Source organism: Poecilia mexicana, unplaced genomic scaffold (assembly GCF_051168715.1).
Source record: "Poecilia mexicana isolate PSO_F unplaced genomic scaffold, ASM5116871v1 scaffold_16, whole genome shotgun sequence".
Classification (NCBI taxonomy): Eukaryota; Metazoa; Chordata; class Actinopteri; order Cyprinodontiformes; family Poeciliidae; genus Poecilia; species Poecilia mexicana.
The window spans coordinates 19,138,822-19,153,648 of NW_028263385.1; the positions used below are offsets into that span (position 1 = coordinate 19,138,822).

The following is a 14,827-nucleotide window of genomic DNA, read 5'->3' on the forward strand; positions in this document are numbered from 1 at the left end:
GGAGGCAGAGGAGGGACAGGATGAAAAAGAGCGAGAGGAAGAGAGAAGGAGGGACTCACGAGCAGGAAGACACCCACTATTCAGCCATCTGTGCTACAAAAACACACAAAGGGTTCAAGAAGGATGTGTGTGTGGAGTCTATAGTATATAGCAAAGGCTTGTTGATTTGTGAAGGTTTTTGAAATGATACCATTAAATATGTGTAAGGCTCTATTAAAAATCAGGAGCTGATCAGTTTACTTGAGTATTAGACTCTGGTCTGTTACAAAATGTGACATTTATTTTCCAAACTCCTGCTGCATATCTGCCCAGAACAGATCGGTTCTTTTATACTGACCTTTTTGTTTTGTATGGTTAGAAAAAGAACAAGTACACCCAATTCTACACTCAGTTATTTATTAATGTGTATGTTCACATGTCGATGGCTCTATTTTTATTTATTTAATTTTTTTGCATTTATTTGTGCTAAAGTATTTTAATTTCAAGCAAAGACCAAACATAATCCTGTTTTAGGATAAAATAGAAAACATACAAGTAAGAACACCTTTTTACCCCATTGAACATTGAACATACAAAACCGTGTGGTGATTTCAATAATATGTCAATGAAGTGTTTTGAGGGTTTTTTTTTTTTTTACTCTCTTGAGTAAAAAAAAAAGTATTTCTTCCCCTAGAACATTTACAGTAACTTTTTAATTTTTTTTTTTTGTTTATATACTTGTATATTTTGAAGACATATCTCTTATGTTAAGAATTTGTTTTTTTAGTTTTTGTAGGCCAAAACTAAATAATTATGTCAATAAAAATAAGTACTTCATAGTACTTCGTAGCAAAGCATAGAGACGCAGCTTCGCTGCTCTATGTCATTCAATGCTGCGCTGATACTGCAAGTGGCAGTCAGACAAATAAAAACACATAAGAATGCAAAAAATGAAAATCTGAAGATAATAAACATAAAAATATTTAACCAAACTGCACAAATTTGCATGATATTGGTGAGACGGAACCTCCTGTGTGACTGCGACTGTACAAACGAAGTGTTGCTGCCAGCACATCGGCACGTAAACACACTGCATCTGCTTGGACCATGTGCCTCGGTTCTTCAACATACAGCCCGGCAGCAGCTTGTAAAATGTGACAAATGACGGGTGGGCTCCCCTGCTCTGAATCCTTTGCTCTTGGCTTGATCGCCAGGGCCGATAGATTGCATCATTACAGAGGATGAAGTCATACTGCAACATAAGGGAGGAACAGGTGCTGAAAATTTAATTAGCACAGGAAGATAGATGCCGGTGGAACATGCAAATGTAGCTCCCTGACCCAAACTCAATTCTGACTGACGCGAACATTTACGTTCAGCTTGCGGCAGATCGCACCGCTTTGCTTTTCTTTAACGCTCAGCGTGGCAGCATCGTTTCCTCGACAAGACGAATATCTGTAAAAATGTCGGCGGCCGTCTTTGGGTACGAACCATCTGTTCCATAATGACTGGTACGGAGTGTTTTTGTCATCGTCGAGCAGAGGATTAGTCAGTGGTGCATCTTGAGGAGCCTAGCAGAGAAACAGGGGAACTGAGGGAGGCAAAGAAAAGGGTTGAGGAGGTTGAAATCCAATCGATGTGTCTCCCCATATATCACCGGGTTGTTATTAATGATGCAGTCTTCCCTGCAGTGGGAGCTGTCAGGGTACTGAGCTGTCAGCCTATTCAGCCTCATCAGCACTACGGCATGATCTGTGGAGCATAAGATTGTTGGGTAGCACCACTGTAGTAGCCCCAGCCTCTTCTGTGCATGGTGACTGTACACTCCAGAGATGTGTACAGGTCCTGTCCATTGCAAAAAAAAAAACACTATTTACATGCACATAATCTAACCAAAAAGAATCACATTAATATTTTCTTACCCTTTTAGACATGTCTTGGTCCAAATTAACGGCAGTGATAATTTATAAAACATGTCAAATTCTGTGTCAAGTATTCCAAGTTCAGAGATTTTAATTTTTCGGGTTCCACCTTTGCCCATGCTCCATCCCACCGTCCATGTTGACAAGTGATTGGCTTGGTGGTTTTATTTAATCCCTCCTCAGACACACAGACATAGAAAACAACAAATGCATCATCTCCCCGGTGAAGATAAAAGTGTGATTCTCATAAAATTTTTCTGGGCGCAAATCCAACTCTGTCTCTGCCAGGTAGCTTCTGCCCTTGATGCTGTGGTGTTTGAAAGTGTGCAAACGTCTCAGTCAAACTCCAGTTTTTGTCCCCAACTCTTTCTTTTTTTTTAAGTGTGGAGATTGGCTGTACAGGTGAGTTTGTTCACAGATGCTCCAGGAGCACACGTCTAGATTTTTCTTCTGTTAAATTTGGTGTTTTCAATTAAAAACCTCCCGTGGGGAAAGTTTTGTTTTTCACAAGTTATGAAGACGTTTAGTTAGAGATGTTCAGAGAAATCGTTAACCAGAATTAATGGTTTGTCAGAAGCTAGAAAATGTAACGTTTTCTGATCAGTGAACCGACACGCTACGGCGCTCTGAATGAAGAAGGCATGAAGCTGTTTTCTTTACTACTTACGTTTTTAGATTGAGCTCAGCCGAAGCACAGAGGTGCAAGAAGACACTTAAGAAGGAAAAATGTCATTTCTCTTCCACATCAACAGTATTTGGTTCATTCAAGATGTGAGAGAATAACAGAGAGTAAAACATTCAGAAGATCCCAGGACGTTTGAACAGAGTTCAGCAAAGTGCTAAGTGCACTAAATTACATGACTGCACTAATTGCTAATATGAGAGTTTATTTTTGCCTGTTTTAAAATACTAGCAAGAATTCTGTTTTATGGTGTCAACACTGTCACACAGCAGTGTGAGGCTGCTTCTGCTCCTCATTTATTTAATGACTGGTTGAAATAAAAATAAAAAATCTTCTTTTATTATCACAACCATTATATCACTTATGTGTGAGGAAAACAATATTCACTTAATTTTAATGAATTAATTAGTGCAGTCTCAATGTGACTGTGTGTATCTACATCATTCAAAACATATTTTTAGTTCTTAAAATTTAAAAATGTAAACCTAGAAATGAAATTAAAATCGGCTTCAGAAAAACAGAGGTCGGAAATGGGTCGCAAAATCCTGACCTGTGCATCCTGAGCCTTGTGTTTTTCTTTGTTTCTAGTTTGGGTTCTCCATTCACAGCTGGACTTTATTCCTTATTTGAAATGTATTTTTTTAATCGTATGATGTCATTAACACTGAATTAGACAGACATTAGCTAACTGAGAGCTCTACAGCATTGCACTTCTGCTTCTTTTACTAAGTGGAGATCCACAATCTGGTCAGTCTCCTTCCAGCAGCGTTTAAGAAAGAAGTTTCAAAATTTAACAAAATACATTTCAATCCTATGACTACTTACAATTTAAAGCAAAGGTTCCCAGACGCCACATCGCCCATCACTGAGCTAAAGTATTTTCTAGTAGATACTGTGTTATCAGAGGTGATCACAACATGGGGCGGCTATAATCTCATTCCCAATCTGGCTTGAGACCTCCAGACTAGCCTCGCAGGACTGGGCTGCAGGTCTGGGTCTCGGGCTCCTGATGGACCGCTATTGATTCAGGAGAAAGGTGGCGATACAGTTGCAGTCGCTCAGCATTGATTTTCTGCAAGTGCAGTAGTGGAGAGCTGGCAGAATGAGAGAGCTGGAGCTGCCGTGTTATCTTCTCAGATATCAGGAAGTTCGTTTATTTATTTTTTTATTTATTTGTCTTTGTGGCACTGACCTTTTCTGATGCAGAGATACGTCTGTGGAGGAACAGGCTCAGCAGGGCCGACGATTTGAGCAGCGTCATCCCATGTCTGTCCAAAAAAAAAAAAAAAAAAAAAAAAGTAAAAACAGCACAATTAAATAATTGAAAACAGTGATTTTAATTATGCATTTTGAGGCATGTGGTGATAAAAGGTCTACATTATGGCTGTGCTTTCTGAATGCAGAATTAAGCTCAAAGGAGAAGACGACAAAATGTATATGGCTAAGAGGTGGCACGATCGTATCTCTGCCGTCCAACCCGATGCGTTACCTGCAGTACGAACTTATTGGAAACGGAAGGAAAACATCTAAAAGTGTTTTACGCTTCTTTTAGAAATATATAATATATATAGACTTTTCCCCAAAGCAATCAGTCATCCACAAATTAACAAGAAAGTTGATTACATTGTGTCGCACAAGCAAAATGGAGCAAAAATCTTCCTCTGGTCATGAAATATTGAACGTTGTGTAATGCGTGATAGACGCAGACAGCACACTGTGCTCGTGTTTCAATTCAGCGTGTGGCCCGGAGATCCAATTCAACCAAGCCAATAACAAACCCAATCTGTCAAGAATCGGTGCGAATGACGAAGATGACCCAGATGCAGAACACGCTGGAGACGCGGCTGTGACTGAGTACTCCAATAAGCGAGACGAGGAGCTGAACAAACATGCAGCATAACGCAAACGTTGATCAGCAAACCCCAGGCTAGCCATGTAGGCAGAGAAACTGATGACAAATGTAGAACAGGTGAGCAACCATTGGCATTAACCTCGTAGCACGAATAGGAAACCATTTTAACCACGTGATCATGTTAGAAAGTGAAGATAATACAGCCTGAACTTAAAACAGAAGCTGTGCAAAAACATTACTTCGAGTAAACAAGGGTTGAAAAAGCAAGTGACTACATATATTTTATGTTTTCTGTTATGATTTAAATCAATAAATTCATTCGTGTGGCTTTGCACGCATTCAGTTACTGTATGCAGATAATCTTTGGAATGTAAACACCGAGCATGAGCCGGTCACCGATCACAAGATAAACTAAGGATTTAAAAATCAAAATTGGACAGCATGGAAAGATTCCCATTCGCAAAACATGGCGTAGCTTAAAAACAGCAGGAGGATAGAAGAACATGAAGGGGATAAAAGTCATTTTTCTTTTTCAAAGCAGAGGAAGTAAACTTTGCTGTACAGCTTGTAACCCTGCTAGGAGTTCAAAAAAAAAAATGAAATCAACAACAACATTGCAAACATCCGCCTTTGTAAGTGTGACAAAAGTGATATGCAACCTTAAACCCCAAAATCCTCGACGTGCTTTTGGAAACGGTGGGATGTTTTTTTTTTTTTTTTTTTTTTTTTTTTTAAAGCAGATCCGTAGTTTACAAACGGAAAAATCTGCTAAGGCATGCAGAAACACAAACTCCTTTTAGTTTAATTAGAATGCACAGACTGCTGAGGGCTTATTGTATTTATTGTACATTTACTCGCAGGATTTTAAATATTTATTTTATCCCGTATAAATTTTAATTAGGACTTCAAACACTTTAGCTCTGTTCGGCCCAAGCAGGGCTTTTCCTTTGATCACACGTCACTCTCCCCTACTTCTTCTCCCAGATTTCTTCCCCGCGGGATGCTTGCTTCTAATTGGCACCGCGTCGCTCGTCTCGTCTGTCGTCAGTAGGTCTATCTGGCTGTCTGTCAGCGCAGATGAAAAGGACACGAGCCGAACGCCGGCTCCGGGCGATACGGGGATGGCTTTTTTTTTTTTTTTTTTTTTTTTTTGTGGGGGTAAATTTCAGGGTTGGACGGTTAACAATGTAACGTGTTCTCCAACATGAATCCTGCTGCAACCACAGAAACTCACCCCGATATTCCCAAATGTGTTTTTTGTTTGACATGTATTCTTTGCATCAAAAGAAACATGGAATATGTCTTATTGTCATGATGCCTAAGGGCTCTATGGAAACGGTTTTGTCTGTTGGCGAAGAGCAAGTCCTTGTGTGTTGTGTTTAAAGAGCCGCCGGGCCCCTCCCTTCCTTTATTCCTCCCCTGGCTCCCTCTGACTCTGCGCTGTGTGTTAATGTAGTGAAGTGGCGCATCGGTCAATGAGCTTGTATTAACACCTGACTCCCAGACCCAGCCGGTGTTTGTTCCTCTGTGTGGGCTCCCCTGAGCCCTCCCCCAGGCAAAGGCAACATCTCCTAGGATCAATACCAGCTTTCTACAAGGCCAGGGAAGGAAATCAAGCCGAAGGGGTGGATGGGAGCAGAGCTTTAAAGTGCATCTGCACCATTTACTGATTGGACACTGATAGGAGTTCTGAGTTTCTGACCTGCTAATCGCTGATCAAGACCAATCAAGCTAAAAAATAAAAAAATAATAATAATTAATTAAACCCCTATCAACATCTCTGTTTTTAATTCTGGTTTAATTTTTTATTTGTTTTTGCCATTGATTAGCACTGTTATGCATAGATGTTTACCTTAAATCTTAGATTTCCTAAAATCCACTGACATTTCCAAATGTCCATGACTGACAGATGCTGAAGACTCAAAAGGATGAACTGGAGCAACTTTGCTGTGCTTCACTAAGCCTTCCTGTTATCTGCTCTCTCCCACAGCCTGAATGTACTGCAAACATGCATCAAGAAATTACATAACATAATCTCTTTTTGAATAGCTTCATGCATCTCTGAACGTTTTTCTTCATGTTAAACTTCATGCTCACTGATAAAACTGCCAGCTTTTAGTCTTTTTTCACTCAAAAACCATTGTGAGAACTGGTAGCTCTTAGTGTGTTGCATTCGATGACCAGAAAAAGATCAGATTTTTGAGATTATAACTGTGCTTTATGTAAACACATCCACACAGCCAATCTCCAGTCTTGAAAATAATAAGTTTTGTTAGAGCAGTCTGCACGCTCTCATAACAACACTAAGCGCCACCATCATCAGGAGACAATACCTTATGAAGATGGAGAGTTGGATTAGAGCCCAAAAAGGTTTTATGTAATGAACACATTTTCTTTTGCCAACAAAATAGTTTGTTTTTATGTATGTAGAGAGATTAAAGAAGCTATTAAGCCATTGTTGATCGAACTAGATTTCATTTTAAGCATGATAATGGTCACAAAACTAGCTAACTTTTAGTGTTGTTGTCAGTGCATCCCAATAATTAGGATGATTCTTTCATTTAGTGGAAAAATTACAAATGTTTAATTATTTATTTATTTATTTATTTGATTGGCTGTTTCCCAGAGGATGCACTGACCAGTTTTTGTCGGTTTTTAGATTGCAGAATTGCTGCTCTCCTTTTTAACGCCTCCACACTCGATTCTCCTGTACATTATCCCAACCTGCTTTCTCGATCTTCCACCTCTTCTCAGCCTTCCACTCAGGCTTTTTCTATTTGCAGTTAGAGCTAGAACTGTCTACCCCCGAACCAGCTTCATGTTCTGTAATGTCCGCCACGGCGCTCTGGTGTCAACTCCTCTCTCTTCTCTTTCCCTCTGCTCTCCAGGCTCTTGCCATGACCGAGGTGAATGGGCCGGGTCCCCAGCTGGCGGAGCCACAGATCGCCATGTTCTGTGGCCGACAGCTCCTGCACATGAACTTAAAGACCGGGCAGTGGGAGCCGGACCCTCAGGGCCGCCAGGGCTGCTTCAAAGAGTCCAACGAAATCCTGTCATACTGTCAGGAGGTAAGGGGATCTGAACATGAAAGATTAAATAACAGCATTTTTTATTACGTCACACAACTGGTTACATTTTTCCTCTTTTGGTTTGTCTAAAACCTCCCCCTTAAAATCTATATATTAACTATATATAGTAAAGAGATGGCGGTCTGCTGAAATATTACAGTATTTCACCAATGCGCCACCATCCTCCTCTCCTCTTCTTGTTACCTTTTACTATACCCGTGTGTTTTTAATGGCACTCGTACTCCTGAAACAATCCTCCTGTAAGAATGTCAATTCAAACCAGGGCAGCAAAGGGTCCCAGACGCCACCTGGAGGCCAAAACAGACACGTTCTCTACAGATGGCATCCTTAGAGCTGAAAGGCCTCTAATGGGATTATCTGAGACATAATGCATCTGCAGTGCCTTTTACACGAAGCTTTGCTTTTATCCTTTTGCATTCAAGCAGATAGCATTAAAGCCTGCATCTAGACTGAGCTATTTACATACCTGCTGCTATTAAGCGACAACGTAAGCCTGTGTTCCAAACCGTTGAGCTACATTTAAGTGAAAATACATGTAAAATGGAATGTGCTGAAATATTTATTGTAATATACTCCCAGGGAGGTGCTTCTGATGCCGCTCAACACAAAGCGCCGTCGTATATTTATGCAATCTGCTGCATGACTGTTTCCCCTGTCAGTTTTGTCCTTCTCCTCTGATCCTGGAAATGATTTTTTATCCCTTACTTTAAAAATGTTTCCTTGCCCTCCCCCCCGGCACCCCTTGTTCTGTCCACCTACCAATCTGTTTCTGTGTCTTTGGCGTCTCTGCATGCACCCGTACCGTCCAGATGTACCCAGTGCTTCCAATCTCACACGTAGAGGAGTCTAAAAGACCCGTAACCATCCAGGCCTGGTGCAAGAAAGGGTTGGGCCACTGTCAGACGCGCCCCTTGATCGTCCTGCCCTACCGCTGTCTGGGTAAGAAGGAATCATGATTTGATTTTATTTTATTTCTTTATTTTTTATTTTTTTGGTTATCAGTGGCCTGATGTAACCACTGCGCCCAGACGAGCAAGAAATTTGACAAAAAAGTAAATGCAATCCTGGAAAAGGATTGCATTTAATTGTTAATTTAATTGTTTTCCTAATGTGGGCAACTAAAAACATAACTACGTATGGACAGCTGTTTGAGTTTCCAGACTTAATCCCCTATTCCTGGCAAATAAAGTTGTTTTGTTTATTTTATGCATCCTTAGTTTCTTTTACTGGTTTTTGTTTTCAGGTAGACCCATTTCACTGTCTTTCTGACCTAAAGACAAATTAGAGTTATTTATTTATTTAATTTAGATCAGGGTTTTGCCATGGAAACCCATGTTTGTATGACAAACAAAGCTGTGACAATAATATCACACACAAACAGTAGTTGTGAAGAATGTGTGTGTGTGTGTGTGTGTGTGTGTGTGTGTGTGTGTGTGTGTGTGTGTGTGTGTGTGTGTGTGTGTGTGTGTGTGTGTGTGTGTGTGTGCATGTGTGTGCGTGTGTGTGCGTGTGTGTGTGTGTGTGTGTGTGTGTGTGTGTGTGTGTGTACTGCTGGATGAACTAGTCCAAACCGTAGAAGTTCCGGTGTTATAGATCGTGAAACAAGGCAGACGTAATTTGGTATGTTGACCAAAAACAGCATGACATACCACGCTGCTCAGTTGGAAACCCTGTGCTTTTTAATAGTCTTTGGAGCAGTTTTATGAATTTAGTTAGAATTCAAGGTTGCATGTATCGTTCTGCTTCACATGCCTTCTCTCCTAAAAGCCACCAGGGGGCCAGATAAGCTAACAATGGTTAAACAACTGACGTCTCGGCAGCACTTTTGATTTCCACTGTAAGGGCCGTTCAGTTAGTTCTTTTCTTTTTTGTAAGTCTAAAGCAGCATGTGAAATGATAAATTATGTAATTAATATATGCATTAATCAATGTGTTGTATTAATACAAAATTACCTGCATTTGTGGCCTTACTTTCATGACAGCTACATAACATTTTACATTCATTTTGGTCAGAACAGGCCTTTAATGAATCTTTTTTATATTGCCGCTTTAATTCTAGTTCACATTCTTTTTGCTGCAGAAGGCGAATATGTAAGCGAGTCCCTGCTGGTGCCCGACAGATGTCGTTTCCTCCACCAGGAGCAGATGAACATCTGTGAGAGTTATGTCTACTGGCACAACATTGCCAAGGAGGTGAGAACAAGTTATGTTTTAGTCAAGCTTGGGCTATTAGGGTTGAAGTGGAAAGTTTTAAAACTAGTGAGGTTGATTTCTCTCTCTCTCTTTTTTTTTCTTTTTTTAACATTTGTGTGGGTTTAAAATGTCTCATCCAATCAACGCAGATCGAAAACCTTTACCACTCCAAGCTGTGAAGCTGTGAGCAGCACCGCAAAGCATAAAGTTAACACTCCCTCTTAGACACCTTCAGTATTTTTAAATTACTTTACATAGTTTGCTAAATATTTTACTGGTAAAAAAAAAATCTTAAGTGTGGTAAGTGTTTGTACTCAACTTTAGCTTTGATTGAAGCTCTGAGTTCTTTGGGGTTTGTCGATACCAGCCTTGTATATCTAGAAACTGAAACTTTTGGCAATTTAGAAAAAAAGGGGGAAAAAAAAGGCTTAAGCTCAATTAGGATGGATAGAGAGCATCAGTGAACATCAATTTTCAGGTCTTGCCACAGATTTTAAATTTAATTTAGTTCTTGACTTTGACTGGGCCTTTCTTCCACATGAGCATCCTTTGATCTAAACGATTCCATTGAAGCTGTGAGAGTCTGTTAAGGCTGGAAGGTGAACCTCCACCTGAATCTCAAGTGTTCTGCAGCCACCTGCAGTTTTTGTTTCACAATTCAGCTGTATTTAGCTCAATATATCATTGCATTGGCTCTAAGCAACTTCCGCTTCACTCATAAAGAAGAGTATTTTAAAGCAAACTATTTTGGGCAAAATTCACATTTTGCGTATTATACTTCAATTTGGGTATCAGCTGCTTCAAAAAAAACCTGCCTGAATGCTTTAAGAAACACCCAGCCATTTTGTGGCAATGAGGCGATCTTTTTTTTAGTGTCTGGAAAAAGAGCTGTTTCAAAAAACCTTCTCGTTGTTAAGTCACTCTGTATCGTTGCCTAGCAACCCCAGCCGAGCCCAGCCCCTCACATAGCAACCCAAATGTAGGTCCAGCACATTTGGTCAATCGGTCTACTGCCATATGCCCCGTACAATGGCTGCTGGAAAAGACATTTGTTTTATTGTTGGCTTAACATTCAGAAAGTCTGCTGTAGGTTTTAGTCGAGGGGTATTGGAGTAAAAGGGAATGCGTACAAATGCGTGCCACACTTTTCAGATTTTATGTGTAATAAAAAGTGAAAATCATTTTCTTTTTCCCTTTACAATTATTTGCGTCATTGTGTGGGCTTGTCGTATAAAATCCCATTAAAATACACTGAGGTACTTCTATGTGACTAAAGTGTGAAAAAGTGCAAGGAGTTTAAACACTTCTGCAGGAAATAAAAGACACTCTTTAATACCTCAGTACTGTTTTTTTTTGTTGTTTTTTTTTACCTTTTAACAGAGTATTGACTCAGCATCCTATAAATAACACCCTAAATTAGACTCCCTCCTCTGTCTTCCCTTGTGTCAGGAATGCACTGCAGAGAATCTCGAGCTCCACAGCTATGGGATGCTGCTGCCATGCGGAGACCACTTCCGAGGCGTCGAATATGTCTGCTGTCCGGGCCGGAGCAGCTCAAACGGAAAAGGAGAGACAGAGGAAAAGGATGTGCCTCAGACGCTCGCGTCCCAGACAGCCGGAAAACTCAACTCAGTGTAAGACGACTCCGCCGAACCCTTCGAAGGCCGCTATTTCAGAAATTAGCCCCCATCTTAAAAACTGACTATTTTCCACAGCGCCAAGGCGATAGTCCCCACTCCGAGCCCCTCTCCGGAAACGGAACTGGACGAGGTCGACATGGAGGACGAGGACGACGAAGTGATAGATGAGGAGGAAGAGGAGGAAGAAGAGGAAGACGACGTCAATGAGGACGAGGCAGAAGAAGAGGAGGAAGAAGAAGAAGACGAAGAAGAAGAGACAGCGGCTGTGAAGGACCGGGAGGAGTACGAATACCCTTTTGAGTTGGGCCCTTACCAGACGTCCGACTACTTGGACTCGTTTTACAACGACAAAAGCCACAAGCCCACCACCTCTGCCCCTCTGGTCAGGGGAGACAGCTGTAAGTGACTCGTTTTTTCCGAAACAAATGCAGCCTCATAAGCAGCAGTTGTGGAAAATGGCCCTCGGCGCCACTCCTACTGAATACGTCATCCCTCGCAGTCACAGATCCGAAACATATCACCGCATGCTACAGTGCATGTATGCATTGCTGCATGCTACATGTACAACTGGAGCTCCATTTCCTTCCAGTTCAACTTCCCATCAGTATTTTCTAACCCCCTTCACCTCAACAAATGTTCATGTGAAAGTGTTTCACTTTAATCTGGTGCATAACATACATTCACAACCACAGCAAGGCCACAGCAGAGTTCATGCTTGTGTGTGTGTGCACAGTAAATACAGAAGCTAACCACGGCACATGAAAGTTCCGATCAGAACGATTTCAGGATGGTAGATCGATATTAAATGATACTGGCTGAGTGAGGGGCTGCACAGAAACCGACTGTTGTGTTGCTTTGTGTTATTTTAAGGGGATAAACAGTTATCCTTTTGCTAAGATTCAAATTTAATCCAAGAGTGAAAGCAAAAGCTCTCAGTCTGTGTTACCACTCGGCTTAGGCCTCGTTATAGAAAAAGAAAGAGTTAAAGCTTCTCCATTGCACATCAGAAGCGAGCTAGAAGAAACCATATCTCATCGCTTTCCTCATTAGTAAACTGCATTTTTAGTCCCGACACCAAAGAATGATGGTGCTCAGATGATGGACTGTCTAATGAATGTGCTTAGACTATCCATTTATTCATGGGGCGATTGTTGCCGTGCTTATGCCGCCATTAACAATCAGCTTCCTGTTGTTCCCATTCAGTCACCACAACTCGCCCCACGGATGGGGTTGATGTTTACTTTGAGAAGCCTGTGGACGACACGGAGCACGCCAACTTCCTACGTGCCAAGACCGACCTGGAGGAGCGCAGGATGAAGCGCATTAATGAGGTGAATTTCACAGGGCGGGGAGTGGGGAAGCCGCACGTCGGGCTCGTTTTGACAGACGATTGCTCTTGTTTTCCATTAAATTAACAAACGAGAGTCTGTTGGCGTTAGCCGAGCCGCTGAGGCGTTTCTGTACCCTCTGCACATTTTTTTTTGTCAAGTTGAGCATTAATCAGAGAAGTAGCCAAGAGGCCAAGAGACCCCATAACTCACGTGGCAGTGCTGTTGACCGCACAACTCTTAGCAGTGTGTTCTACAAATCTGGCCTTTCTGTGTGGCAAGAAGCAAACCAGAGTTCATAGTTTGCCACACGTTGCATGCGGGACACAGGAAACACATGAAAGGGCCCCTGACCAAACTTGAACTCTTTGGCCTACATACACCCAAACACACTACTTAGAGGCTGTACTTGTGGTGAAAAATAAATCCTTCACATGACCCTGAAGACAACCTTCTCACAGTCAAACATGGTGTGGGAATTGTTTCCTCTAGCAGTAATAGACGTTCGTAGTTGTTGAGAAAATGAGACCTGGAATAAATCTGGTTAGGTTCATTTTCTGGCGGGGCAGTTACCCTAAGCATACAGCAAACAATCAAATCACATTCATGTGTTAGAACGGTCCAGTCCATTGCAAGACGTTAATTAAAAGCTGCCATGCATTCCTCACAGTTTGGATCGGTAATAAATTTGAGAAACGTATGACTTTCTTACCACTTTGCAATTCTACACTACTTTGTGTTTATCATTTAACCCATTAAATGTCAAGCTGAAAACATCTCCATGTTACCCAATGGGTCATTAGTTTAACCATCACCAAACTCCAAAACACCTTTAGACTGTGTTTGTAAAGAAACAAAATAAGTCCAATGGTATGCGCGCTTTTCAAAAATGCTGTGTGTTCCCCAGCCACTTTGGGGAAAGTGCAGGTACCGAATAAGCGATGGAAAAATATAGATTTTATTTTATGACGCATGCTTTCCGTAATTTTGATTAATGGATTTTGGAACTGCGGTTGTTGCACACCTTTTACCGCTTTCTTGAATAAAAGTCTAAATATTTTACATATGTTTTACCGAGTTAACATTTGGTGGATGTGCAATTTACCACTCCAAGGGTTTCCCCCAGAAAACCTGCTAAGCCCAGTGGTTGGGGCGCTCGGCGGTCATTCGTCCAGCGGCCCGTCGTGTTTTTGGAGTTAAAACATGTTTAAAGTTGACAGAAAATTTGAAAATATCACTTGATAATTATGTGTTATTGGAAGATTGAAGATTAATATCTGAACACCAACTATAAAGTCTTAAAAAAATGCAAAGATTTAAAAAAAAACTGAAAGTAATAAGCAGTGCTAAGCCTGGTGCGGCCACAAGTAAAGCCTGGTGGCTTTACGCTGGGGGAAATCCTGCACTCTGTTTAGCTGGCACATCCAGACTGAGTTCGCCCATTTCACAGAGATAATGTGAATTTGTGTTGTTCCATGGATCAGATAATGAAGGAGTGGGCAGAGGCAGACAACCAGTCCAAAAACCTGCCAAAGTTAGAGCGGCAGGGCCTGAACGAGGTAGACATTTTTATACTTCCGTCTGAGTTTAAGTCTGAACATTTCCCCGAGCCGTTCGTCGGGTTATCAGCTTACTCTTGTTCTCTCTTCCAGCACTTCCAGTCTGTGCTGCAGACGTTGGAGGAACAGGTCGCCGGGGAGAGGCAGAGGCTGGTGGAGACTCACCTCGCCAGAGTCGAGGTCATTCTCAACAACAACCGCCGCCTGGCGTTGGAGAACTACCTGACAGCTGTGCAAGCTGATCCCCCTCAGGTAAATCCATCGTAGAGCGCATACCACGGCAGAAAATGGAGATTTATGCAGCGCACACCCGAGTAATAATCCTAAGTGGGTTTAAGATTTCACATTTCTGGCAGAGAGCGGACGAGCTTCTTGATGTCGCAGTGCCGGGTCTTCCTGATTGCTTCCTTCCTTTCTCTCTCTCTCTCTCTTAACTTCCAGCCTGAGCGCGTGCTGCAGGCTCTGAAACGCTACATGGCTGCAGAGCAGAAGGACCGCAGACACACTCTGAGGCACTACCAGCACATCGTGGCAGTCGACCCGCAGAAAGCTGAGCAGATGAAATTCCAGGTGGGAGGCTTTA

General features: G+C 41.7%; 2 protein-coding genes across 3 annotated transcripts in view; one reads left to right on the plus strand and one right to left on the minus strand.

The window, feature by feature from the left end:
* The window catches only part of kmt2bb (lysine (K)-specific methyltransferase 2Bb), a 386,582-nt gene that overhangs the window by 268,538 nt on the left and 103,217 nt on the right, over nt 1-14,827 (minus strand). The gene's annotated exons all lie outside the window — the stretch shown is intronic.
* Nucleotides 1-14,827, plus strand: part of aplp1 (amyloid beta precursor like protein 1) — a 44,678-nt gene that overhangs the window by 19,888 nt on the left and 9,963 nt on the right. For both annotated transcript variants that reach the window (XM_088014068.1, XM_088014069.1), the window contains exons 2-10: nt 7,324-7,503; nt 8,334-8,463; nt 9,605-9,717; nt 11,167-11,351; nt 11,433-11,755; nt 12,561-12,688; nt 14,170-14,244; nt 14,338-14,496; nt 14,686-14,814. In XM_088014068.1, the coding sequence (XP_087870194.1) occupies nt 7,324-7,503; nt 8,334-8,463; nt 9,605-9,717; nt 11,167-11,351; nt 11,433-11,755; nt 12,561-12,688; nt 14,170-14,244; nt 14,338-14,496; nt 14,686-14,814 (1,422 nt within the window). The remainder of the gene's footprint in view (nt 1-7,323; nt 7,504-8,333; nt 8,464-9,604; nt 9,718-11,166; nt 11,352-11,432; nt 11,756-12,560; nt 12,689-14,169; nt 14,245-14,337; nt 14,497-14,685; nt 14,815-14,827) is intronic.